Source organism: Colletotrichum spaethianum (assembly GCF_022836535.1).
Source record: "Colletotrichum spaethianum MAFF 239500 DNA, contig30, whole genome shotgun sequence".
Taxonomy (NCBI): domain Eukaryota; kingdom Fungi; phylum Ascomycota; class Sordariomycetes; order Glomerellales; family Glomerellaceae; genus Colletotrichum; species Colletotrichum spaethianum.
Window position 1 is genome coordinate 137,302 of NW_026054800.1, and position 26,986 is coordinate 164,287.

Sequence of the window (26,986 nt, forward strand, 5' to 3'; positions counted from 1 at the left end):
CTCTCTTCTAGTTATAAAGCATGGCACGGTGCCGTCGGGCTACTTGTCCAAAAGAGCCATAAGCCTTGAGATCATCGAGAACCCATGTGACATTGCACTCAGAGCCTAGCTGGAATCAATATGGTCACTTCTGGGTCCTGTCAGATCGTTACAGTTCAATATTAAGACAAGCTCTTGCCGTTCTGAAGATAACTCTGATGCCTGGCGCTAGATGGTTTAGTTGGGGACTTCGCCATGTAATCACTTGGATATGAGTGTCAAAACAGTACTTGGGTTTCTTTACAAAAGCCAGCCTTTTGTATGAAAGCTGACTGGACGGCAATTTGAACGACTTGGGGGGTTTCCTGCGAATACATATGGATAGTACATAAAACAGCAACTCGTTGAAGAGTGAATCAAGTCTGCGCGATCGTCGAGAGATCTAACTCCTACATATATCTCTGGCACCTCCCCTTGGCTTTGTCTCGACCATAGATGCAAAATCCCCCACACAGTCGCGTTCTGTTCTTTAATGAGTAATGATGGCAGCATAAGACATGAGTCAAAAACATCTAACGCGTAGCCATCAATAACGCAACTAGGGCGAGAATGATTTCTCGTGTCTGGTGAACGGTGTTTGAGATAATACAAGAGTTGCTGGTCTATTGCTACTGATTGGTGATTAAACGCCACTTTGGCATGTGTGATTAGCCCCTTGCTGAATCAGGGACTGTGGGCAAAGACATTGAGAAGCATTGAAACCGGGGAGTTATTCCATGATGAGGTTCCTAACTCCCCGGAAGATGCCCTGCTGTTTCGGATGGACCGCGCAACATGGTCTTGGAAATATGTTTGAGCGGCTCGGAAGTTGGCGAAAGCTGGCCCCGGTGAAACAAAGAGCTTGAAACCTCACGCTGGGTTCAACACCGTTTCCTGCGCCTTTCTCCATGGGGTACTGGATAAGCTCCTTGTCCTGTCTTCAGGTCACGATGGGAGGTCCAACTACGGGCAAGCAACTCTATCGAGAGCTTCGTCCCATGTAGAAGGCGGCCAAGGCTCATTAGACCTGGCAGGGTCAATAGAGGAAGAAACCTATTGAGAGCTTATCAGCACCTTTGTGGGCCAAGGAACTTACACTAAGACTTTTAAAGAAACTTGACAGCTCTGTGATGGTTTTGTGATATTTGAGGTGTCTATTTCCTCTTCTCTTTCTTTTTGGAGCCCTTACAGAAGGTTCGCTTGCGCCAACAAAGCAATCAAGCGATCGGATGGACTCAGAGTGACAAATGGGGATAGCTGCATGATTCGAGCATTGTTCTTGACTTTCCAAACATACACAAGCTTGTCTATGAAGGGAAATGTCTGAACGAGATCAAAGTGAGAAAGCGACTTTCCGTTGAAATCTCTTGTAGTCTTCCAGTTAGTCAAACCAGCAAAATTATCGCCAGTGTCAGCCGAAGTTCCGCAAATATATGACCTCTGCGAACCAAGCCGTCAGCCAGGTGTCATTCACGAAGCTATTCATGCGCGAAGAAAGCATGAGCAAAACATTTACTGGTGTAACGCCAAGAAATTTCAAGGGCAAGAATACCCGGACAGGTCCGATTAGGAACAACTAGAGTGTGAGCGTGCGACGCAAAAAGGTTAGCAATGATGACCCCTAACCTTTCGAGCAGGTATCACTTCGCGGCCTGTTAATGGCAGAATTGAAAGACTAACGATGCTAAAAGCTTCGCCGGATCGACGGCAAGGTTGACGTTGGTAACGAATGACCCTGTTATTTCGTAAAGGCCCGCGCCGAGCTTATCACATCTCCCTTTGGTTCAGTCTCAGCTGCGTTGCAGCTGATTTAAACTTTATACCCTGACCAACTTGCCTTCAGAAACTCTGCGCTAGGTTCGCCGATCGCTGGTGGCTGGGACAGAAAGTCTGCAAAGCAAGTTGCGCAGGTATTTTGGCTAAAGAAAATGAGGGGATAACTACCGGTCAGTTGTGAATGATGAATTTTGGACTAGGCAGGTATCGATGAGCACAATACCCAAGGACCAGTATGTATGCGCAGGATCTTATTAATAGTTGTATCACAGCAGAATTATTTTTGCATTTGGACTTCCTATGATGTCGTTCCCTTAAGCCTGGATCTGTACATGTCTCTTGAGCTCATGCGCCATAAAAGCCGCAAGATTTGCGCCCCAATGACATATGCATGATTCAACGCAATCGTGACTGTCATAAAGAACTTATTGGCAAGACACAGATCTTAGCCGCACGGCTTTCACAGTTTTACGGCATACTCTTTCTCTCTGATAACTTTTTGAATTACTTCGAGATAGTTAGCTGTTTTAGACATAGAAAATTCATGTAATCATGTAGTGAATACGAGAGAGGCTACCATTCTCACGAGAAACTTGCGTGAATTCGAAATCGATTACCCAACCCTGCTTTCCTAGCTACGCTCTTACCATCCACTTCCATCTGCCATCAGTCTTCCTCGCCCCGTTGAGAAACCTCATCCCCGTTCCCGTTGCCTTCTACAAGACCATAGTCCTGCCGCGAGACCCAGCGCAGCCATCGTAGTTTTCTCCAACTATGCTGCCGCTGCCGCTGCAGCGGCTGCAGCGACTGCAGGAGCCGCAGGAGCCGCAGGAGGCTTGGCAGGGGCTGCAGGAGCTGCAGGCTTGGCAGCAGCTGGCTTCTTAAATGTCGCGATGGCACTGTCGATAGCTTCAGTGAGCTGGCCGGTGCTCTTCTGAGCGATCGGGCGCGCGATGGCCGGAACCTTGCTAAGGAGCATATCACCGAGCTGACCGCTGCCTGACTTTTGTTGCTGAAGAGCGTCCGATACTACAGAAGTGACGCCAAGCTGGTCGAATACGGGCTTCTTCTTCTCGAGGTCGCCGAGGGTGGTCTGAACTTGACCGACAAGATCAGTGGCCGTCTGTTGAAGTCCAAGGGCTCCGAAGAGACCCAAGTTATCAGCATTCGAGATCTGGCTTGTGGCCTTCTCGATCATGGATTGCGCGCCCTGGGCCGCGTTGAGAACGCCGACGGCAGAGTTGGCATCGGTCGCGCTGAGTTTGTTGACAGCCGTGTCGAGCTGCTTAAGTGAGCTTTGAACCATTCCAAGAGCACCAGTGATGACATCTTTTTGGCGAGGTACAAGGACAGGACCAGCGGCGATCGCCCACGCCTGGAGGGCGACGAGAAGAACCTGAGACCCGTGCATTTTGCTGGAGGATATTAAAATACTACTAAACAGGAATAATATTGACTTAAAGTGATCGTTGGCGCGAAGGAGATGGGCTTGAATAGTGGAGAGAACGACGTCGAACGAAAGCCAGAACGGGAAGTGGTGTGGCGCCTTTGCTCGATTTATCAAAATCTGGATCGAACTGGAAATTGCTATTCTGCATCTGTTTTTCTCCCCTAACTTTCCATTTTCGGACGCACTAGGGCAGTGATGTTTCTGCTTAGAGTGTGTGTGTGGCCTACAACTACTTTTCTCCTGGGAGTTTCCTTTTTGGGTAATGAGACGCAAAGAAGCCTCTTGGTGTTCACCCTGACCGCATGAGGGCCTCTAATAGGACTCTTTTGGGGCATCTTGACACACGTGCGTTTTTGAGTTGGCCTACGAAGCAGGCTCCGGATGCTAGCCGTCACTCAATGAGGGTGATGTGAGAACTCATCCGAGTTGTGAATGGTATAACGGCGTGGGATGACATGTACATCTGATGGGATAAACCCTGCCATTGATGCGAGAGCTGAGAAAACTTCTTTGGAACGCCGTTAGCCCTGCAGCAATCTTAACGAGATTCTCGGAATAAGCTCATGAACGGGGAGAGTGTTGAAATGTGGGGGAACCCAATCAAGCTGGCCCAGTCGGAACTCTATTACTTGCTGTGCGACCTGCAAAGGGCACAGGCCGTTGATTAATTCAGGGAGCCAGTAGGCTAGTATGATTCTGGTATCAGAGCTGAAACGCTTTGTGGCGCGGACCGGCCGCCATTCAGTCGAAACTTCCCACAGAGTTGATCTCATGCCAGACCAATCGCAAAGCACGAAGGGTCGTTGTTGTCCTGTTTTCTCAGAAAGCCATGTCAAACAAGCGCCAGAAAGCTGCCAAACTGCCAGGCTGAACCGGATGGTCCCTCGGCACAATCCACACTGTCATCGCGCTCGTGATAGCGGCTGGGCTGTCAAACGGCCTGAAGGGGCTGGTCGCCAGGCTGCCGGGTCCTGGCTTGGGATCCTCAACCCTGGTCATTCGCACTCGCTTAACCTCTTGACATATTAGCAGCTACCCCTCCCTGGAGGTGTCCTGGGAGCTAAGTGGGTGGACTCGCCTGCTATATGTCCCAACAGCTTATACGCCTGGATTGTCCTGCCAGCGTCATCGGATATCCCATGTATGACTAGATACAGGTAGCTCGTGTCTGCTTCACCCCGCCAGCCCTCCATCCCATCACAGGGTTAAGGCCAGTCATTTTCAGCGCCTCATGATACCATTATAGTATGACCCAGCATGAAAGATCATCCGGGTCGGTAATCGAAAAACCTTACTGTCAGCGAACGGTTTGTAGATCAAAAATCTGGGGGATCGCATTAGCCCTAGTCGGAAATAGTCATGCTGAGATGGTGCAAGGCCCATCGGGTGCAGCGCTACTTGTGCCAATTCCAAGGATCGTGTCGATGCATCAAGTGTGGAAGCAACACACGTGCTCTGTTCAAGATCACATCCGCAGTGGCCAATTACAGTGCTGCTGGCTTCATCAAACGCAGACATACCTTGCCACAACTTTTGCTCGCACTCGCTCATACGCCACAATCTACCAGACCTGATCGTTATCGACGAGATGCTATAATCTTGAAACGGCCGACCCGCATGCTTTGCACAACCGCCCCCCTCGAGTTATACTCTCCATTAGTCGATACAGAGTCCAACTCACAACACGATCTGGTGTTTTCCGTTTTTTCGTAGCTGTCTTGAGCAAACGAAGTCATTGTAGAAGATTGGAAGTTGGAGAATTCTGGTTTCTGTCCATCGGCGTTTTGCTGTCGGAAAATCCCGTGGAATCCCGGGATGATAGTTAGTAACACCAGAGTGCCAATATGCCATCCAAACTCAGAGCGCATGACCTTAAGCCCTTCGACGCATTTAATATGACGCTGCAAGAGCCCGATTGCGGTTTCATCGCAAGAGGAAATTGCGCATCCTCTGCTATAGTTACCTTGCCGATGTTTTCTCCCAAGATTCACGATGTTATCGGCAACATACGCTCTAACGACAACATACTTGGGCAAAGACAGTCTTTTCAATCCAGTAACTTCTTTCATTCATTATCTGCCGAAGTCACTAGGCAGGAATCTTCCGTCGACTTCTTGACTTTAAGACGGTTTAGGAAAGAACAGTGTACAAAAGCAGTATCTGATGCTATGGAACAAGGAGAGCTTGCCAAAATCCTCTGACAGCGCAGATGAACAGTAGACATAATTCTATCAGCCGCCAGGGGGGGGCGACGCCGGCAACTGGGGACCCGCGGCAATCAGTTTTTAAAACAAACCACCGGCTAGCCTTTCCTGGCCCTGATGACGCAAAATCCCAGTCGTGCGGTGCATGGGCGCCTAGCGACTCATGTCAATGGACGCAAGATTGGTGATTTTTCAAAAGATAAGAAGAATCTTCGGCAGGATAATAAGCTGTGGTGTGCAAGACAGATAGTGCAAGTTTTCCACGTGGTGGGGGCTCATGCGGAAGGAAGGAACATGACCAGATGGTTTCCCAGATCATCTAGACTTCCATGTATAGCGATGGAACTTCGCCGGAACAGCTCATTGACTACCAGCAAAGCAACCCAAGATCGAACTGGCTGTGTGGCTGTTTGTCTCATGCTTGAGCCGACAGTCCATGTAAACAGGCTTCGTGCTTTCAAATGGGTCGGTGTGGTTGCAACTCTCAGGCGCGAGTCAAAACTCCGAAGTTCATGTTTTGATTGGTCGAGTCTGCCGCCGCAACCACTACGGACCGTTGGCTCCCACTGAATCTTTGCTATCAATTTGGGAAAGCTTCGGATCACGGAATGTAGTGTTTTTCTCTGTTAGGAAATAAGTTTTTGAGCCAATAAGCTGAGAGCTTGCGGCATGTCGGCTGCTAATTGACTGGAGATTCTGAAAGGGTTGGGAGACTCAGGCTGATACCTACTACAAACCCCAGATCTCGCTACGCTACCCGCAACTAGGCTACCGGATGACAAGACTTGCCGGAACATTTAGCGTCAACGGCTTTGCATTAGGGTTCACCTTAATCGCCTCTGCCCGATCCCTTGACAGGAAAACTTGGGGAAACCCATTTTCGCAATCGAATTTACTGTGCTTGCTTTGAAAGAACACTGCTTGCCTGCGCCATACTGGTAGGACCAGCATGTGGCACGAAACAACCCGTTGTCGGGGCTCGGTAGGCTGGATTTGATGTTGGAGTTGGGAGCCAAGTAGACATGCCAGGCCACGGCGAAGAGCAAGAAGAGCACATCTACCTCCACGGGCCTTCCAAACCTGGACGTGCACACCCTCAGTATCTGATCAACAGTTGAATGATGTGTTGCTCTTGGGGAGACAAACACAAAGACCTGAGTGTTGCAAGTAACTCGAAACCAATATCATTGCATGTTGGCCGATGGTAACCGGTAGAAGACTAGAAGCCCCTCTTCCCCCCACCTAGGCTTCTGACGACCGACATAAACCGGGAGTTTGCGAGTCCTCAGCATCCAGCAATGGGCGCTTGGTCTAGGGGTATGATTTTCGCTTCGCATCTTCTTCTGCGCTCGTCAAACAGTGTCAGATGCGCTGATCTGTGAAAGGTCGTGGGTTCAATTCCCACAGTGTCCAATCGTTTTGCACCGCGCTGCGATAGTGATGCTTTGTTCCCCCGTTGATGATTTTTGTGGTATTGATAGGCGCAACACGTTCTTCCGTCAGAGAGTGCGTTGGTAAATTTAGGTCCGGATCCCATTGGTTGACCCATTACCCTGTTTCTGCTATTGATGAGGTTGAGCCACCCAGGGCTGATGACCGCATTGGACTATTTAAATAGTGTGAATAGTTCAGAGGCATTTCTGTCGTCCATCTAAGTATTCTGTCTGCACTAGAGCTACTAGTAATTTCGTCTGGGACATAATGCTAAGCCACAACCCAGGCAGCCCTAATGAATCCTCTTTCGCTTGTGCTGAGTGAAGTTATGCCCTGATGTCTTGTGTAGAGCTTGCCGTAATTTAGATACTCCCTTGTTACTTGTGCTATGTGGGTTTGACATCCGGAGACCACCGCTGCGAACGTGCTGGTTTGCAGAAACACCAATTTTGGTGACTAACTGAGCATAGAGATTTTGCCGATGACTTTCTGTCAGCGTAAATCACCGGGATTGACATATCGCCCATTCAGCCAGGAGGGGTTCCGCCCAACTGCAACTTCCAAATTGACCATTTCGAATAAGAGTGGACTTGGCCTCTCAAGTGTTTTGACTACATCTACGTTCGCCATCTGGAAGACTGTGTTTCGGATTGGACCAAGCTCTATGCTCAAGCCTTCCAACATCTTAAGCCTGGCGGTTACATTGAAATCAAAGACTTGGATATTGAAGACCACTCGCAGAGTATCGGAGACGACCTGCTCAAGGACCACATCTACAGGAGATGGGATAAACCTATATTTGAGGCCACAGATAAGCCTGGTAAAACAGCCAAACAGTCGCGTGATCATGGAATCGCCAACAATCTAAAAGACGCTGGAGTTGTCGATGTTGTCGAGCAACGCTGGCCTATTCTCATCGGAGGCTGGCCTTGGACCCAAGCTTAAAGAAGTTGGCGCAACTAACCTGGAATACATCGATCTGGGGCTTGAAGAGTTCGGAGTCTTTCTTCTGAAAGAGGTAATGGGAGGAAAGACGTAGAGATTATAGTCTTCCTCAGTGAAGTGCGCAAGACGTTGAGGGACCTCAGCCTCCAAACGTACTTTTGGTCGTAAGTGAGCTTTCAAAGCGAACCTGATACCCATAGTCACTGCTATGTCTCTTGTGGAGATTTAGGCTAACGATATCTGATAGGCATCTAGTTTAAGGGCGTAAGCGGAAGAAACGGACGAACCTGAGGTACAGGCAGGCACTGAAACTGTGGCATAACAGGTCATGAGTCGTCCCTTGCGATGCGATGTTTTATCGTTTCTCTTTGAGGCTGTTGAATCTGAAACACTTTGACTAAGAAGCTTTCTTCTACCTCAAACCCAATGAGATGCATGTGCTGTTATTCAGGGTGATATGATGAATCGGAACTCCCTTGTGCCTGTGGACGGTTACGGCGTCTAGCTAAGGGCAGTGCTAATCGAAGGCTCGGGCGCGAGACTTAGGCCTCAATGCCAGTCAACGATACTCAGCTGTTCTTAGTTCGACCGTAACGGCAAGAAAAGAACTCATAAGTGGAATCATACTCGAGAGGGAAAGGAGATACAGTCAAAGTGCTGTTCACACACTCTTGGAGATTAAACAGTGAATGGAACTTATTATAGGTGGTGGTCTTGTTAGTCATAATTGAGGAGAGTTACCATCTAGGGTGTTTGGTTTCTTCTCCTTTTTATCAGTCACATCATACCCTCCTCCCCCTCTGAACTAGCTCAGGGACTCGCTTGAACACATCGTGTACGTAATCCTGATTTGTTGAGGTCATCCTCACATAGGTGAGGAATATTGTCCTCTGAGCAAGTGTTCCGGCGCTGCGGCTTCGTTTTGCCTGGCTTCAGCAACGTCATGGCTTGGTAGATGGAGTCAGGCTCGGGCTCGGAGAGATATTCAACGGTTCGACCTTCATTTCCAGTGAGTGATCGGCTAGTACTAAGTGCGTCAGTGAACTTGTCGTAAAATTGACCATCTACTTCTGACGGTGCTGGTGCGCGGGTTGAGCGGCCAATGGCAGGACCTTGAAAAGCAGAGCTGATCTTTCGAGTAATCTTCTGCATGAAGCTAGGCTTTGGGTCGTCTGAATGCTCCCAATCAAGATGCTCGGCAAAATGAGCAGAACGTCGCGTTGCATGCTCGGCTGATGCAAGCCACAAGGCATTCTGCCTGCACGATTGTACGTCTACAACAGCGCCAGGGGCTTTGGGCGAGGAATTGGTAGCATTCGATTTGAGAAGTCCTTGCAAGAGATTCTGGTGTGGCCCAACATCCTCTACTTGTTCTTCGGCGAGACCAGGGTTGGCGATGCTACCGAGTCTTGCGTCGATACCAAGGTGATACATGCTGGTGCTATTCTGGCAGGTAAGAAATGTAGCAGGGGGACTCAACCACTCATTAGTGCAATGCCGCTTTGGAAGTGTTGAGAATGATACCATTCTGCGGTCATTAATCTTATCGGTTTTGGTGGTCACTCCCTTAACAATTTCCTTCTCGGACACACTCTGGGGGCTAAGAGAGAAGCCATGAAAGTCAGGTGTCTCGGAGTTGACCCTTGGACTGGAATTATGAGAAGGCCCATCTGAAGTGCATGTACTAAGCATAAAAGAACTGCACTGGGATGAGGGGTACACTGGAACTCCTGAGAAATCGGAAGCTGGTTCCCGATCTGTTGCGCCAGTCTGCCTGTCATCCGCCCATTTGATGTCGGTGCTTATCTTCCGGCAGATAATGGACATAATAGGTGTTTGTAGGGACCTGGTTCTTGAGCGAACTTGTCCATCCGAGGTGCTTCGAGCAAAGAAAGACGTCTCGGGCTCGCTGATAGTGGTTGCAGGGTCAGCCACGGTTGAGGCATGGGGCTTTAGTGCGCCCTCAAGGCAGCAGGGCTTTCTCGAAAGCCACGTCTGTGCCGAATTGCCCATCGCTTGATAATGGTCGGTGACTGTGGTGCGTTGGAAGTTAAGACCGTGCCTGCACATCTCCTGAACAACAATCTTGACGATGTCTTTGACTAGACTATCGTCAAAGATATATTGACAAGATTCTAGGGGGACCATGGCGGATGAGTCAGTCTCTCCGGGTGGGATGTTTTCCACCTTTCGATGCCCAGCAAGGTGGTTTTGGACCTTTGCCATGATGCCCTGCGTTAGCATATAAGTCTTTCCCCATAATCTGTAAGCAGAACGTCCTGGGCTCTCTGCAGTTTGCTTGAGCTGAAAGTTTCGTGGATCGTGGGACACAGAATTGGCATCCAGGACGCTGGCAATATCCGCATCGGGCCGTGATGACGTCGTTGAAGCATGTTGATATCCATTTGCTGGCGCAGTTTGCCCTGGTCTAATATATCCGAGTGCAGCCGAGAGCCTAAGAGGGTCACCGGCGACGGAACTCTTTCCTGTTCAAGGTGATTAGCAACAAATTGAAGAATACCATCATCATGGCGAGAAAAGCAATATCCTGAATAAACATACTCGCCAGATTTCTCTTTCTGACAGAGTTTTTCTCGACGGTTTTCGAAGGGTGCTGATTGTGGGGTTGAGCAGCGGTCTCCTCCATACTCATGCATCGAGAGGGTCGGCGAAATGCTACCTTGGCTTGAGGAACCCAGTCCAGGGTTTCGGGATCTCCATGGCTGAGCAAGCTACAACTGAGCGTAGTGAGTGGTGCTGGTGTAATATCTGAAACGCGTCGGGGGTATCTAGGATTCCTCTGCGTTGTAGTCGGGTAGATGACGGTTCCGTTATTGCATGATGGTAGAAATACTGCTGGCAGCTCCGTGAGTATAGGAGGCTCGTGGACGGAGACACTGGCTCTTCTGGCTGACCGAATAGTTTGGGAGTCATCATCGCCAGGAATAGAGTCGCCACCCATTTTTGGGGGACGAGGGTGAGAGACTTCAAGAGAAAAACTTTTCGAAAAGGGTCCAGTTGACTTAGAGAACGAGGGTACGAGACTGAGGGCGGGCGAGTGCTCTTGACAAGATAATAAAACAGTGGCGAGTTGTACTAGGGTTGATATTGTTCGGTGTCAAAGAGAAGAGATTGGCAGAGCTGATGAATTGTATTCTGTGTGGCATACACAATCGCCATACGGTAGCTCCTGCTGGAAGAAAAATTGTTGGAAGGTTCAGCATGGCTTCCTCTATTGGCGAAGGTGATTAGTAGATGGTGAGCAGGTACGATCATCGTGTGAGGCACCTAGGCCAATACTCGCTTGAGCATTGCACCGAAGTTCTGTGGGAGCTTGGTGGGTCACAGAAGACAAATTAAGCAGCCAGGAAAAGCAAGGAAGAGGTAGCTCGACATGCCCAGTTTGCAAGTGAGGTGCATCTGCATAGCATCCTTGAGAGTTAATAGCTTAAGCTTTGGTGTTCATGACAGGAAACTTAGGTCCGGGAAAGGTCGCCGAGATGACATAAGCCAACCATGGTGGGGTTATCTGCGACAGTGCTGACACACAGTGTTTTGTATTATGCACTGCTCTTGCCAAGCCCATGCCTGGGCCAATAAAAATCCCTGCGCAACAAAGGGTTTTCGACTGGATCGGCAAAATCCTCTGGGTGAAGCTTCATTAGCTCGACTGCCATTCTCTTGACATTTTTTGACGGGCACACGACGCTCAGACAGCGTCAAGAGTTTGTTCGTTTTGCTCTTCCCTCGACGCGATAATATCTAATGATGACCGCAAGTAGCGCACCGACTACTTCCGACCCTGCTGGACCATCTGACACCAGCAGCGCCTACACGAGGTTGCACATCACTCCTTTCGACCAGGACCTCTTGAAAATTGTCGTTCCGCCTTCGGCCTTGCCCAACGCCCGTAACATCTCCTTCCACACGCTCGAGACCTTCCCCGAGAAGCGCTACGGCTTCGTCGAACTTCCCGAGCCAGACGCCGAGAAACTCAAGAAGAAACTCAACGGCGCTGTGCTGAAAGGGGTCAAGATGCGCATCGACAAGGCTCGCCCGGTAGAGGATTACACACCTGTCCCCGAAGGTGAAGAGACTGGAAAGAAGCGAAAGAAGAAGTCAAAGGACAAGGAGGAGAGAAAGAGGCAGAAGCGCGACGACAATGTCGTTGAGGGTGTTCAGCTGCGCGATCGCAAGGTCAAGCGAGGATGGACGGTCCCCGAGGAGGCCAAGATAAGGGAGAAGAAGAGCAAGAAGGACAAGGAAAAGAAGGAGAAGAAGGACAAGACCAAGAAGCGCGAGGAGCGATCCAAGTACACTGAAAAAGAGGAGTGTCTGCTGAAGACCAAGCTGCCCGCCAAGCAACTCCCGGCGACAACCGAACCAGAGGACGAAACCGAACGCAAAAAGCGCAAGAAGAAGTCGAGGGAGGTTATCATTCACGAGTTCGAGAAGACGACAAAGTTCCCCACGTTTCTCAAGGCGACCAAGCCCGCGCCAGCTGAGTCGCTCACAACCGAGTACATCGAAGGCAAAGGATGGGTTGACGCCGAGGGGAATGTTATCGAGCCGCCCAAGACAAGGAGGACTGCAACCGCACCGGTGCCCGAGTCCAAAGGACCCAAGCCATCGAAAAAGGCCAAGGCTCCTACACCGCCGCCGCAGGATGAAGATTCCACAAGCAGCAGCGGCACGTCGTCCGATGAGGATACCTCTTCAGACGAAAGCTCAGGCGATGAATCGGAACCGGTCAAGGCGACGCCCGTCGGGACAGCGCCTGTGACACCCGCGAAGCAGACGCCGAGACCGCCGCGCAAAGAAGATGATACGACCAGCAGCAGCGGCTCCTCGTCTGATGACAGCAGCTCTGACAACGGTTCAGACGACGACGACGAAGAAATGGGCGATGATGCAAAGCCTACTAAGCAAGCCGTATTCGGAACTCCTCTGTCTGCCATCAAGGCCGCCGATGCGTCGCGACCCAGATCCGCTGGCTCCAATGTCAGCCTTACCATTAAGATACCCCCGCCATCCACCCCGTCCCAGGTCCACCCTCTTGAGGCCCTCTACAAGCGCCCGAAGCAGGGCGATGGTGAAAACCCCCAAACGGCCAAGGAGGCGGAGCCTTTCAGCTTCTTCGGCGGCGGTGGCGACAACGATGACCTGGAAGAGGAGGAAGACGTCGCACCGGCCAGCCAGCTTCCCATGACCCCTTTTACCGCACAGGAGTTTGAGTGGCGTAACGTTAGAAGCGCAGCGCCCACACCTGACACGGCACACCCGAACCACACGAAGCCGTTTTGGGCCATTGGCGCCGAGGGCGATGAGGACGAGGAGGACGAGGAGACGCGGGAGGAGATCGAGGCTACGTTGAACGCGGAGCGGAACGCCGAGGCCGAGAGCGGCAGCGCGGGCCCCGGCGGCGACTTCCAGAAGTGGTTCTGGGACAATCGCAAGAACCTCAATCAGTCGTGGATGAAGCGCCGGAAAACGGCTGCTAAAGAGAGGCGGCACCGGGACAACAAGTCTCGCGCTTCGAAAGCTGTGTAGCGGGCATGGAGCATGACTCTCGTCCAGCATCTATAAAAAAAAGTTTGGTTTTTCTCGCATTGACTGCTCATGTTCCTGCAGATAAATTTGTGTGCCAAACCTCCCAAATTTTCATGTCATTCATCACTCTCCATGCAGGTAAGCAACCACCACAACTAGTGACGTTCGTCTTCGCCTTCACGATCTTGGTCGCATAACAACCGAATATCCAGTGCAGATGGCGAAATCTTGCCATAATCTGTTATCGTTTCGGGCATCTACGGTATCTCTCCCATGTCCGCGATTGGGGTAGTGATAAGAACGACCCCGGCTTCCCCGCCTCCATTGTGGACTCAACATACCCGTTCGAGATCTTGGCAGTCAGCGAGGAACCCTTTGCCATATTTTGTTTGGCTAAACTAGGAGCAGAACAGGCCATTATATCGATTGGCTCTGACGTCCGGTCGTCGGACAGCGTTCGCCGGCAAGGGATGCCGGCCTTGGCCCCCGCCTCCCGTCTTATCATCCCGCACAACAAGCCTTCCTATCAACTTCGCGGCGCACCCAGCGTAACATCGTCATCTCACCCCCCTGCAAGACAACCACCCCTCTCGAGTCCGAGTATCATTATCCGCCGTGACGGTAATCTTGAACCCGACCTATGTTTTCTCTAGCTCTCCGCCTCCTCATTGGGCCTTTATCTCGCCCCCAATCCCTCGAGTCAACGCATGTCCAGATAAGATCTGTAAATGGTTGCGACATGGGACCCACGTCGCCATGGGCTACTGCAGAACCAACCGACATGTCAATTTGTCCGTAAGAACACTTTCCATGCTGGTTCACCGTTCACGGCAGGCCCACCAGGATAGGCCCGCGGTCGGCTATCATGCGTTGGAGGTAGCGATCGTCGGTTGAATCTCTCTCTCTCCGCGGGAATCCTTATCTCGGGCTTTCGGGAGGAGGGGTTACGTCGCCTTCGGCAGTCAAACTTGGTAATCGATAGTTACGGCAGCAGTCATGTTCATATAACTAAGGTTCAGCATTCATATGTCACGACCGTAGCACCACTGGCAGGGCATCCCATTCTGTTCGAACTGTTGTCGTCTGTGATCTTCCCGTCAATTTCGACTTTGAACTCCTGCCTTGAGGTTCCTCTGTGAACTACCGCTACCATGGCCTCACCTCAGGACCTGGAAGCTCCCATGACGGAGAAGAAGGTTGCCGTCGTCTCGGACCAGTCCGACAGCACAAGCGAGACGAACGGCGAGACTGACCTCGGTGAGAAGTCCCGCTCATCATGGCGGACATTGCGAGTGCTTTGAAGTTTCTGATTGGCTAACGACATCGATATAGTCACTGTGGAAGGTCAATACACGAAGGAGGAGTATCACAAACTCAAGCGCAAAGTCGACAAGTACCTCCTCCCGCTCATGTGGATATGCTATGGCATCCAGCAAACCGACAAAACTGCCCTCGGCACCCAGGCCATTTTCGGTCTGCGTGAAGATACGGGCTTGAAGGGGCAGCAATACTCGTGGCTGACAACAGTCTTCTGTAGGCTTCTCTACTTCTCCTCTGTTATCCCGTCCATCACAAAGCTAATCAACTTCTGCCTCGCCCAGACATCACATACATGTGCTTCGAGTTTCCAAGCAACATCGTCCTCCAACGCTACAAAATGGGTCGCACCCTCTCCGTGTACATGATCTGCTGGGGCATCGTCGTCCTCTGCATCGGCTTCGCACAGAACTTCACCCAGCTGGTCGCCCTCCGCGCCCTTCAGGGAGCCTTCGAGTGCTGCATCTCGCCCGGGTTTCTCTTGCTGGTTGGTACGTGGTACAAGACGCGCGAGCACGCTTCTAGGGCGCTCGTCTTCCAGAGCGCCAACGCCGGATTCGGTGTCATTGCGAATTTGATCATGTACGGGATTGGAGCTTCGACGCAGCATAAGGAGGGCGCGGAGCCGTGGCGGTACATCTCCTACGTAAGTCGCATTCTGTCGCTGAAATATGTGGACCAGAATATTGACGGGCTTGCAGTTCCTCGGCAGTCTTACCACCGCCATCGGATGTCTCTGCTTGTTCCTTCTGGGTACCCCTTCCGAGGTGAAGTGGTTGACCCAGGCGGAGAAGGATATGGTAAGCCCCTAAATGCTTTGCATCCTTTCCATTGGCAGCTAACCAGTAACAGGCGAACGCGCGCATCATGTCCAACAACACAGGCCACGACCGCACCGCCATCAAGGGATGGAAGTGGAAGCAGGTCCGGGAGTGCCTCATTGATCCCTGCTTCTGGTTTGCTGGCGTCAACGCTTTCCTTAGCTCTGTTCCCAACGGAGGTCTTACAACGTTCAGCAGTATCATCATAACTTCTTTCGGCTTCAGTATGTGTTACCTTATGTCTCTATATCTAATGCGGATTACTGACAACAACAAAGCCAACCTCCAAACGATTCTTATCGAAATCCCCCGCTCCGTCATGTCCGTCATCATCTTTATCGGCGTCGGTCTTCTCACCAGCAAGCGCGCCAACCTCCGCCTATGGATCATGGCCACTTCGGTCCTCCCGCCCTTCGCCGGCTTCCTGGGCATGTCCCTTCTCCCCAACGATCCGGCCATCAAGTGGAGCAAGTGGGGTTGCTACTTCATCACGGTGCCCTTCGTCTTGGGTCTCTTCCTCGCGTGGTCCCTCATTCCGAGCAACACGGCCGGCCGCACAAAGCGCACCATCACGAGCAGCTTCACGTTTGTCGGGTACTGTGTGGGGAACATGGTCGGTAGCCAGATCTTCAAGTCTAAGGACGCGCCCAAGTACACTCCTGGCACAATTGGGTGTGCGATCTGCTTCGGATTGGAGTTCGCATTGGTCTTGACATGGCGGTGGGTGCTGGTCAGGAGAAACAAGAAGAGGGACGCTGCTATGGCTGCCGATGGGCTGACGGCTGAGGAGAGGGCGAAGAGGGGCAAGGAGTATGGCGAACAGGACTACACTGATTTCGAGAACCCTTACGTGAGTATCCCCGTTAACCCACCAGTAAGACCTATGCTAACCAATATGCCAGTTCCGATACACACTCTAGAGCCGCCTTCTGCTGGAACTAGAGGGACGAATGTTGTTTTTTTCTGTCATGCATAGCGAAAAACCAGTTTTGAGGCAACGTTCAGCATGGACCGGATATTGGTTAGCACAATAGAAGCTTTTCAAATTTCAAAACTGAATTAAAAAAAAACAGGGAGCACATAGTGGACCGCAGTGCTTCTGGGCAATAAATATAGCGATTATTACTAATGAGGGGTATAGTACGATCTCTAAGAGAGACTGCGTCAATAGTCGCCTTCGACGATTCCAGCAATCAGATGACCTTCCAAATCTCCCCTATGGCTCCTCCGAAAGGGGTTTTAGTAGGCAATGTACGCGGGACACCATTCAAGGATTCAATGTCACGATTAATGCCTTACTCCCCACCGGGTTGGTTCTCGGCATTCTCATCATGGTAAAGAGGCGGGCATTTGGCGCCCTTCTTCTGCAGAATCCACCTGTTGATCCACCACGGCAGCACAGTCTTGAGCTGGTACGACGCGTGCTTCCGGTCCGGCACACCAAAGACGTAGTCGAGCTCCTCGAGTGACTTTTGCTTCGTCTCAGGGACGAACAGGAAGATCAGCGCTAAAGCCACCAGATTGAGGCCTGCATAGAAGGAAAAGGCGCCCGTCGCGGTCATGGCTATGAGCATGCGCGGGAAGGTCAGGGACAGTATCGAGCCCCAGAAATTGTTGGTCGCGACGGCCCAGGACATGCCAATCTCACGGTGGGAAAGAGGGAAGACTTCGGCCGAGTACATGAAGGGGACAGGGCCCTCACCTGCGAGGCACAGTCAGTACAGGGGTGGTTTTACTTTGCCAAAGATTTTGGGGTAAAGCAGACGTACCAGGGGAGTAGAAGGCGGCAAACAGGTAGACGAATGTTGCAACGGCTGCGATTCTGGCGGTACTCTTTTCAGCGTCGCTGTCAATGAGGTAGCAGAGACCAGCAACTGGATGGCATGTTAGTCTATGATAAAAGGTTGTGATCTCTAAGAGATGGTACAACGAACCTAGCAGGGTCCAGAACATGTTCGGGAAAGTGAATAGCAAGAGTGTTCGTCGGCCGAAGGTGTCGATGGTCCAGACAGCAGGCCATGCGAACGTAAAGTTAATCAACCCAAATCCGAAACTGGCCCAGAGTGCAGTGTAGTCGCTGATGCCGCTCTGCTTGAAGATAGTCGAGCTGTAGAACGAGATAATGTTGACTGAATTCATGTCAGCTTGCACATTCCGAGACTGCAGCTCCCGAATACCCACTTCCACACATCTGCTGCGCAATCATGACAATACCAGCAGCCCATGTCGCGCGCCTGATTCTCGGGATCGTGAACAGCTCGACAAAGCGGGTGAACATGTTACTCGTAACCTTCAACCCGGACTCCAGAACCAATGTCTCCTCATACTCGAGCAGCGCGTGGATGTAGTACAGGTCTCGCGCGGCCTGCAGCGGCGTGTTGCGCAGACGCAGAAGCGATCCCCATGCCTTGAGGTGGCGGCCCTTCTTGAGATACCATCGAGGGGACTCTGGCAGAAGTAGGTGCCGATGACTAGCGGGACGGCGGGGATGAAAGCTGAGCCGAATTGGAGGCGCCAAGCGATCGCGCCCGTCTGGCCGACAGCGAGATTGGCGCATGTGCCAAGAAAGATGCCTGTTTTTTGGAATTAGTTTCGGATTGATGCGTTGCCAAGAGGAGTCCAAGAAACACCAAGAAATCTTGTTCTCGTCGATCATTCTTGGGGCTGCAACTTGGGGGCTGGAGTGACGCTCACCGAATGCAGTCCAGACCTGCCAAGACATGACCAGGCCACCGCGGATAAGAGTGGGGGAGTTCTCGGCGGAGAAGACAGGAACCGTGACTTCTTTCAAGCCCATGCCGATTCCGAGAAGCATTCTGTCGTCGGAGGGTCAGTGGTTTAGCGACTCAATACTATTGGGGTCTCATTACCTGCACGCCGCGAGCTGACCCCAAGTCTGCGACACGGCCATACCGAACGGCGCAAGCAGCGAGAAGATGGCAGCGATGAAGATGACACCGCGACGGCCGAGGAGTTCGTTGAGGGGATCGGAAATCCAACAAGCGCTGTCATGCATTGTTAATGGACGCCCTTTATGTATCCAACGGGATTGCCGGCGTTGCGCATCATGCGCGTCTTTCACTTACAAGAGACAAATCGTGATGTAGGGCATGGAATTGACAAAGCCGATGATCCAGCTGTTCTTTGCGCAGTCGCCCTCGTTTGCAACAGGGCCACAAGCCGAGCCAGCTGTATCAGGGATGCCAAGCGCCACCGGGAATGCCAAATTGGCACCGTTGGAGCCAGTCTATATGGGAAAGTTAGACCAAGATTGCGGAGGGGATACACAAATGGAGGGACGGGAGCCACGATTGGGTAGCGTCATCCTGGGTTCTCAGACAAGTATAGAGAAAAAAGGGCTTACTTGATCCCATCCTTGGATCGCAGCGGCGATGGAATTAAGGATGATCGTGTAGTAGAGCGGCCAAGGATGCTTCCACCGGTGGGTCACTTCCTCGCGCAGGGCCTGCTTCTCACTCTCATCGAGTTCGTCAATCGACTCGAACAATGCCGGGTTCTGCGCGACCAGAGCGCCTTTCTTCAAAAGGGGGAGGATGTCATCGGGGAGACCGTGCGCTTTCTGGTAGACGGTGACTTGCTCGAGGAGCTCCGCCTTTGGGATGCCTTTGAGCGGGTTCTTGATCTCTCCCTCGAGGTTTTGGGTCAGTTCCGCGATGCTCTTCTTGCGCTCATCGTGGTGCAAGGCGCCCTCCTTCTGAAAACTGCATGCGTATATGTCAGTTGGTCGGTTCGCATATTAGTGATAGACAAGGAGGGGCTCACGTACGGTGAGTCTGTGTCGAGTTTCTTCTCGGGCTCGGCCATGGTGTCGGTTGAACAGTCGCAGTAAGGCTATACACTACAGAAATTGTCTGCAATAGCTGCTGGGTGTCAATGACGCGATGTGGCAGACGAGTGTGCACGCCTCGTCCCGTCCGAAGAGAGAGGGGGTTCAGATTAAATATTTCCAGATTTATCCGCTGGGAGGTCGGAGCTAGGCTGTCCCGTCATCCAAAGCGTGCGGGGGATTATGCTTCGTCCCATCCATAACGAGTTCTTACCGCGACGTAGCGGGCGTCGGGCGAGCAGACAGCCGGGAAATTGGTTGGTCGACTGTCAAGGCACGGAGGAAAGGGAGGGAACGAAAGTCGTATGAGGTACACTACACTATCGAAACATGCAACCGTCACCAATTGTCGAGCCAGACAGCCCAATCTCAGTGAGATGCAAGCGCCCCAAATCGGTTGGTCCCTGTGACAAACTTCCTGCGGGGTAGCACCCAACGCACCCTTAACGACGCAGCTTATGCTGCGGCAACCTGTCGGTATCGCCATTGAGCAGCGGTTCGGCTTAGTCTTGGCTAGGTCGCGTGGTGCCACCGAAGCCAAGGTGAGCCCCCCTTCGTGGCGGAAAAGCTTAGGGAAGCTTGGTCCTACTGGGATCTTCCTGCAAGTACCGGCAGGTATCAGTGGTGCACCGCGCCGTTAATGGTAAGAAAAAATGACAGTCCCGTGCTTTTCTTGTAGGGGGGTGAGAAATGAGAATTGTAGGATGGGGGGATGACGATTATTGCCTTGTTGGGATCGAAACAACGTAAGAGGCGCACACCAAGGCGCATCCCCATGAAAGAACGCCTGGCAAGCCCGGGGGAAATCTGGGGACGCCCTACAGATCTGAAAAGAATCCCAAAAGCTCCACCTGTTGGACGATCAGAAAGCCAGGCCAGCCAAGTTTGAATTCGGTTTGAAAATCGACAACGATCACCGCATTAATTGCTCGAAGATTAAAGCCTCCGGACACCGATGAAGCTTATACACACTTGAATGTCTCGGCGTCCGTTCGCTTCACGTCCCAAGGTCAGGATCGGCAAAGTCCGACTCTCTCGGGAAGCGTGTTTGTGTGGTGTGACGTCGAAAAATGCAAAGCTGCCATCGTCTGTAGTTTCTTTAAAAGTACAGTTGAGTTTCTTCTTGTGCTGCTGTGGCTTTAGGCACCTAACTCTATTAGATTAAGCATGGTTCGAGGATGTCCCGAACCCTAGCTCTCTGGTCTAGGAAAAAGCGATCAACCGATCACATCCACTGATTAAAACGAAAGTATGTACGTCTATCGAACCAGGGCTGGATGAAACGAAGTATATTGCGAATGTGAGAACAAACTTCACTTAGTGAATCCGACCTCCCTGTCAAAGCGCCTACCTCGCCTTCTAGATGCATCGAGCGTTCCTCACACAGCGCGCCCAGTCGGAAGCAGACGCTTGAGCATATATTCCGAATATTTCGCATTTGCTGGGTGCCTTCTCAAGAGGTTTAGCCAAGAATGAATGTTGCCCAAACACGATAGGATGGAAGAAAGGATAAGGTTGATACGGAGTTGTAGTTTGCCTGCTAATTGGCATGCACACCTGATGCGGAAAGCCCATAATGACGGCGATCACTGGCAGAGCGCCAAACCACCAATCAAATGATCTTTCCTTTTTCAACAGAGTCTGCGATATCTACATCCGCGTATTTTCGTGGCTGTGAAAATCTCCATCAGACGCGTTGCGGCTCTACTTCTAGTCGCTCGCACTAGATTTGTAGAACCTCCATGCACTTGTTTGGTTTGGCCGTGGCGTGATCCGTGAGTGCTTCTTAAGCCAAAATCTTGAGTGAGAGTTGACGCATTAAACTGCATCGTGCAACGCAAATACCGAGAACGAGAGATGATCCCCCAGGGATCGGATCAGTGTGTGCAGCTTGGTGTCAAATTACACAATGGTTCCGGACTCACTTCATCGAAAGCGTTCTAGATCCGGCTCAAGGTGCCGCGAGAGCGCAAAACACTCATCATGAAATGTTCTATGGAGAACAATCGGTTGGACGGCTACGTGAACGGAACGAAAAGAGGGGCCATGCGCGCTTAGCCCCACTCCGAGAGTTCCGGCCCCTTGGCCGCACCCCGAGGGTTCCCGCGGTGACGCTGACGTACATATGTGCTGATTAAGCATATTCACATTGACCTTTTGGTAGCTCGCGATGAATCGCACGCTTCTTTTCCGCAAAAATATCATCAGGCGACGAAGAATTAGAATATGAGATGGCCGATGCAGCGTCTGCTTTCAAGCAGGCATTCTCACGCCGGAGCATCGTTTTCCTAATCGGCCTGTTCATATGCTCCACTCTTGCGGAGCGGGACGGTGCGGATCGCCAGTGTCCCGACTACGTCACCCGGCACGGTAATTCACTACCTCGACCTCTGATACTTGACATCAAACACCACAGGAAAGCTAATAGGCCGAGCAGCACCTCTTCTATGGTTGCATTCAGATGATCGATACATGCCCAGCGATCTTCTCACCCACATCCACCACACATCGCCAGAGCTGGATGGAAAGCAAGTGCCTGATACACCACCACTAGATCTGGATAATCTGGAGGTTCTCAACAAGTTCGATGAAGTAGCTCTCACGTCTAAAGATGATCCTACCACGTTCCCAGCATGGCTTTTTGGTGCGACCCCGGATACGGATGGCAGGATCCATAACGCCACGCCCTGCGTTGTGATCCTGGTCGAGAAGAACGAACGCGAGATGGACGCTTTCTACTTTTACTTTTACTCTTATAATGAAGGACCCAACATTACACAGGTCTTGGAACCGTTCAACCGGATGGTCAAAGGCGAAAAGGCAGCATCCGGTATGCACTTTGGTGATCACATTGGCGACTGGTTCGTCCCCCTACAGCTGAACTTCCGTCATCGCTTCATTACTGACACAGATGTTTGAAGGGAGCACAACATGATCCGCTTCCGAGATGGCCAACCTATCGGGATCTATTTCAGTCAACATGTTGATGGTGAATCTTACAATTGGGACGACTCAAAATTGTCGAAGGCGGACGGTCGTGTAAGCCAGCCTCAACCCCAGCTGCTTGTTACATTTGACCTCAGTCTGTTAACATGCTGCAGCCAATAGTGTACAGTGCATGTGGATCTCATGCCAACTATCCGACACCGGGGTAAGCTCCATGATCCTATATGCAACTTCGTCGATCTCTGTCTAACCTAGTCTTGCAGAGACCAAGTACACAATGCCGTATTGATAGACTATTGTGACGAAGGAAAGAGATGGGACCCCGTCCTTTCGGCCTATTTCTACCACTTCGACGCCAAATCTTTCACTTTGACTAGGTTGGATCCTCCCAATCAATCATACCCTGCACCACCGCAGTCCTCAAACCTGACATCCTTCTTCTACTACTCGGGACGTTGGGGAGATTTGGCATACCCGGACTCCGATCCCCGCCAGGAAACAGTGCCGAGGTTCAAGATCAAACGGTTTCAGTCTGGGCCGACGGGTCCAAGACACAAACATCTTGTTCGAAAGGGCCTGAAGCCAGATCAGATGCGGAAGATGGGATGGATGGAATGGAGCGTAGGCATCTATATGTCGCTGTATCCTTGTTGTCTCAGAGGATGGAGGGCATGGGTTTCTATGGGACTGGGTATTGCAGTCTTATCAGGGATTGTTATTGGAATTGTATTTGCTTTCAGGAAATACAGAACGAGGAAGTATAGAAAGTTGCTGGCGGAGGATATACCATTAGATGATTGGGTGCTAGAAGAGGAGGCCTTGCTTTCATCATCTGACGAGGAGGATGGGAAAACCGAGGGAGGGGCTAAGCATCACATTTGATGAGTACATGGAGATAAGAAACACCAATAATCTGACTGTCGCAGCACCTATAAATCTTACCCATTGCCGTGGGGAAAGGGTGTTCACTGAGATCGTGACGAGGAAAATAGTCTTCACAGGTATAGCAGTCCAAAAGTCTTCCGATAACATAGGTTCGTTGGTGGCCTTGAAGAAAAACTGGGTTGAGCTTCTTCACGGAGACTAGCCAAGGGATGCAGAATCATGAAGTCCTTATTCTTCGTCAAGCTCGTCACTGATAACATCCCACCCTTGCCTATTATTCGTACATCAAATGATCCGAAAACACCCCAACAAAAACGAGTACGCCGCTGCCACCGGGTATCATGTTCCAATCGCCTGCTTAACGGTCCATCTCAATCCCAATCCAGCCACCCGTCCCAGTTCTCAAACTCCAAAGGGCTCAACTCATTTTCAGCATCTCGGTGTGATCGTGGCTCGTTCCGATTATTTTTCATCGTTCCTGGCAGGCCAATCTCCGGCTTGGTTGTTGGAGCCTTCGGTGACGAAGTGATTACGGCAGTCATGGAGCTGGCATCGGAGTGAGCTGATGAGATGAAAGAGTTGCTGATCCAGTAGTTATCGATGGCGTCGCGGGGCGAAAAAGGGACTAGAGAATCAAAAGGCTGGCCAAAAGGAGATGGCGGAATGACGTGGTTGGTCTCCAATCCACGAGGGCTCTTGACAATCTCGTTATTCATCTGCTCTGCGTAACCCAGCTCTTGCTCAACAGCTGCGCCAAGTTGTCGACGATGATATATCTCCGAAGGGCTGGCGGGCAACTGCATGTGACCCATGTGCGTATCGAACGAATTCTTGGGATTGGATGAGCGGCCTCGGTGCTCTTCGTCATAGAGAACGGCGTTGCGGAACTTTCGCATGAGATAGAGAATTATCAGTGTGAAGACGCACGTGCTCAGACTGACGATAACCCAGACAACGACGCCGTGAGGGACGTTGAGTCTGGCAGTGGCAAGGGTGATGAGGGCAGACGTCGAAACGAAAGAGTTAACGAGGAAGAACATGGTGATGCTAGCCGAGCCGCGGAAGATCTTCGTGCTGATGCTGAGGCGCTGGTACCAGAACGTCTTCGGCTTGACGGAGCTATTCCGTTTCTCACGGCGATGGCGTAGATGGAGCTTGAAAAGGTGGCGGCTCTGGCGACGGCTGTGGAGGAATGTCAAAGGCTTTTCCCTCTGTGTTGTCGGAATTGCCTGCTTGGATTGAACGTTTCTCTGCGGCTTTTCGACCAACTCGGGGACCTTAGCAAGGCTGCGCGGGGCCAGGCTGTAAGTAAGAGGTCTTGGATGAAGCGAGAGAAGGTTTGCATTTGGGTGGTTGACCTGGAACTCGTCCAAAGACTCGGTCACGCTAACCTGACCAATGCGGCTGCTTCTGGTGCCTAGGTTAAAGGCTCTGGAGGACTCGGTGATTCCTTGTGTGATGGGGACCATGACTGAGAGCCGAGGAGTAGCATCTTGGAAGGGCCAGTGAGGGGAGACTGGGATATTGGTAGAGGGCGTGCGATTGGCCAGCGGATGGCGCGGGTAGAACATGGACTCTCCATGGACGGTGGACGGACTGTCGTCGGCGATAAAGTCGCGATCTGAGGTCTCTGTGGTGATGGGCGAGGCCGGCGTGGGTGTGGAGGGATGCGGCGTAAGGTGGCGGATGTGAACAGACTCATTCGAGGAGTGAGAGACGTCGTCGCAGGTTGGCTCATTAATACAGGGTTTGAGAGGGAGTTTGAACGACGCGAGCTCCTCAACCGAGGGATACGCTGTTCTGCGGCTGGCGACCGCGGTCGTTGCAGAGCTGAAGGAGGCCTGCTGTGGGATCGACATTATTGCTGTTGTCGCTGTGCTCCTTTAACTAGAGGCTGTTCACAGCTACGGACGAAGGAGAGAGAGAAAGAGAATAACAAAAGAAGGTGAGGTTTTAGCGAACGGCTAGAAGCAACCATGAGAAGAAGAAAGGAAGGTCGTAAGTGGGCTGAGAAAGAAGGCGGTATTTGTGGGCGAAAAGTATTATCCCATTGCAGTGTGAGGTGAGGTGGGCAGAAGTTCGCCCCGGATGCAAAGTTAGTTACGCTTTTGCCAGGCCCAATCAGCACCAAGTATTACAGATGAATGATATCTTACCCAGAGGGCAGGAGCGAGCAGAAGTGACTCCCCAGAAACGATGGTGAAGTTATCATGAGGAAGAAGAACAGTCAAGAACATTTGATGGGGTGAGATCCAGTATTACCGTCGTTTGGAGTCGAATAATCTGTGGAATGCTCAGTTGCCATCAGCAATTAGCCTCCGTTCCAAATACCCCATTCAGGAAACCGAAATCTCGGGTTTGTTATTATGTCTTGAATGAAATTGCCAAATTTGGCCCGGGGCAGCAAGGAATCTCAATTCAAGTCTACCTTCATACTGGCGATCATCCTGAAACCACGTGGTCACGTAAGATTCCAAACCCTCCTGTGCTGCGAGATGGGAAGTATCGGAAAGTTCGTGGAAAACCACCAACTGCAGTAACTGCTTACATAACAAGAAAGAAATATGAGTTGGGAATGCGGATCAGCGACCAGCCGCTAGCTCAGAAGAGCACTCATGGGCGACTATTTATGTCTCCATGTGCCTCTGATACTGCATTCATCTACGAGAAAAGCCAACATATATTTAGCTCTCAAGTGATTCTCTACAATCACAGCTTATATGCTCTGTCAATCTTTGCGCCAAGTCATCGAAATCATAATTTATATCAAACAAAATCAGGAGATGAATCGCGAAATATCACCTCGAGCGCAACTCAAACAGTTCAGGGCCTGTTGGTATCCGTCTTTATAGAGTATGAATGTACCCCTGTAAGAACCCTCTTGTTTCGTGAGGTGCCATTCATTCAGTCTTTCACTCGTTCACTCCTTCCTGTGCTCTATGTATGGCAACCGGCGTGTCCAAACGCTCTTCCGCACCACGAGCCCAGTCATCATCGCCGTTCAAGCCCTTCTCTGAAATACCTCCAAGCCCGGAACGATGTCTGCGGAGTGCCAGTGCCACACCAGCCGTAGCAGTGTTGGAAGCATTGCCGGCGCCGGCGGCAGTGGCGGAGTCAACAGGTATGGCATGCTGTCTGTTTGCATTAGAGTCACCAATCATGGCAGCCTGTGTGATAGTGCTGTCATGAATGCGGCCGCTCAGTTGGTTGCTTTGTCGGGCGACCTCGACATCGTGCAGGACGCGCTTCTTCGATCGCTTGACTATCATAAAGGCCAGGAAGGACGCGATCCAACTCGCTGCGCCGACACCTGTCCAGGCGAACCACACGGGACCGACACGATACTTGTGGGAGAAGTAGATGAACAAGGCTATTGAAACAATGAGGCTGAGCATCATGACAAGACCGATTAGCGCGATGAAACGAAGAGAAATGTGATTAGCACAGCATCTACTGCCGACAAAGGGCTCATGGTCTCCATAGGTCTCAACATGATGGATGCCAAGAGCGCGGTCGAAATAGCCCAGAACGTCTTTTTGTGACCAGCCTTGGGTTCAACGGGCTGAGGCGTGTGTTGGGTTCGAGGCTTTGATTTACGCTTGGGTCTTCGCTTGGATTTGCAGGGAACTTGGAGATGACCGGGGGATTGAGAATGATTGGATGGTGACACGCTGCCTCCAGCATCGGTTCGAACATATCTCATGTTTGCCATTTCAATCCGGATCTCAGGTATGGAGGACAGAACAACGCTGCAAGGCGGAGAGACGGGTGAGTTGGCGAAACGAGGTTTGGA

The 26,986-nt window shown here is 51.4% G+C and overlaps 8 protein-coding genes and 1 non-coding gene across 9 annotated transcripts; 4 read left to right on the forward strand and 5 right to left on the reverse strand.

The window, feature by feature from the left end:
• Positions 1 to 2,566: 2,566 nt before the first annotated feature.
• On the reverse strand, positions 2,567 to 3,205 carry ColSpa_09693 (cell wall mannoprotein 1; the record flags this gene model as incomplete). Its single annotated transcript, XM_049275905.1, has 1 exon — positions 2,567 to 3,205. One exon carries the CDS (start codon positions 3,203 to 3,205, stop codon positions 2,567 to 2,569), a length of 639 nt encoding a protein of 212 aa, XP_049131862.1.
• A 3,543-nt stretch (positions 3,206 to 6,748) lies between these two features.
• ColSpa_tRNA_255 lies at positions 6,749 to 6,861 on the forward strand. The gene is made up of 2 exons: positions 6,749 to 6,784; positions 6,826 to 6,861. It is a non-coding gene; the product is annotated as a tRNA-Ala (tRNA).
• Positions 6,862 to 11,595: 4,734 nt separating this feature from the next.
• Positions 11,596 to 13,377, forward strand: ColSpa_09694 (uncharacterized protein; the record flags this gene model as incomplete). The annotated part of the gene is made up of 1 exon (XM_049275906.1): positions 11,596 to 13,377. One exon carries the CDS (start codon positions 11,596 to 11,598, stop codon positions 13,375 to 13,377), a length of 1,782 nt encoding a protein of 593 aa, XP_049131863.1.
• A 1,151-nt stretch (positions 13,378 to 14,528) lies between these two features.
• On the forward strand, positions 14,529 to 16,435 carry ColSpa_09695 (putative transporter; the record flags this gene model as incomplete). The annotated part of the gene is made up of 6 exons (XM_049275907.1): positions 14,529 to 14,634; positions 14,710 to 14,910; positions 14,979 to 15,340; positions 15,396 to 15,494; positions 15,547 to 16,365; positions 16,418 to 16,435. The coding sequence occupies 6 exons, from the start codon at positions 14,529 to 14,531 to the stop codon at positions 16,433 to 16,435; spliced, it is 1,605 nt and encodes a 534-aa protein (XP_049131864.1).
• A 375-nt stretch (positions 16,436 to 16,810) lies between these two features.
• Positions 16,811 to 18,330, reverse strand: ColSpa_09696 (polyol transporter 5; the record flags this gene model as incomplete). Its single annotated transcript, XM_049275908.1, has 5 exons — positions 16,811 to 17,217; positions 17,285 to 17,389; positions 17,450 to 17,644; positions 17,697 to 17,963; positions 18,210 to 18,330. The coding sequence occupies 5 exons, from the start codon at positions 18,328 to 18,330 to the stop codon at positions 16,811 to 16,813; spliced, it is 1,095 nt and encodes a 364-aa protein (XP_049131865.1).
• A 51-nt stretch (positions 18,331 to 18,381) lies between these two features.
• On the reverse strand, positions 18,382 to 19,340 carry ColSpa_09697 (uncharacterized protein; the record flags this gene model as incomplete). Its single annotated transcript, XM_049275909.1, has 4 exons — positions 18,382 to 18,520; positions 18,602 to 18,762; positions 18,880 to 19,237; positions 19,303 to 19,340. 4 exons carry the CDS (start codon positions 19,338 to 19,340, stop codon positions 18,382 to 18,384), a joined length of 696 nt encoding a protein of 231 aa, XP_049131866.1.
• Positions 19,341 to 21,593: 2,253 nt separating this feature from the next.
• ColSpa_09698 (putative very-long-chain (3R)-3-hydroxyacyl-CoA dehydratase) lies at positions 21,594 to 22,281 on the forward strand (the record flags this gene model as incomplete). Its single annotated transcript, XM_049275910.1, has 2 exons — positions 21,594 to 21,732; positions 21,791 to 22,281. The coding sequence occupies 2 exons, from the start codon at positions 21,594 to 21,596 to the stop codon at positions 22,279 to 22,281; spliced, it is 630 nt and encodes a 209-aa protein (XP_049131867.1).
• Positions 22,282 to 23,564: 1,283 nt separating this feature from the next.
• Positions 23,565 to 25,052, reverse strand: ColSpa_09699 (uncharacterized protein; the record flags this gene model as incomplete). Its single annotated transcript, XM_049275911.1, has 1 exon — positions 23,565 to 25,052. One exon carries the CDS (start codon positions 25,050 to 25,052, stop codon positions 23,565 to 23,567), a length of 1,488 nt encoding a protein of 495 aa, XP_049131868.1.
• Positions 25,053 to 26,105: 1,053 nt separating this feature from the next.
• Positions 26,106 to 26,588, reverse strand: ColSpa_09700 (uncharacterized protein; the record flags this gene model as incomplete). The annotated part of the gene is made up of 1 exon (XM_049275912.1): positions 26,106 to 26,588. The coding sequence occupies one exon, from the start codon at positions 26,586 to 26,588 to the stop codon at positions 26,106 to 26,108; it is 483 nt and encodes a 160-aa protein (XP_049131869.1).
• Positions 26,589 to 26,986: the final 398 nt, after the last annotated feature.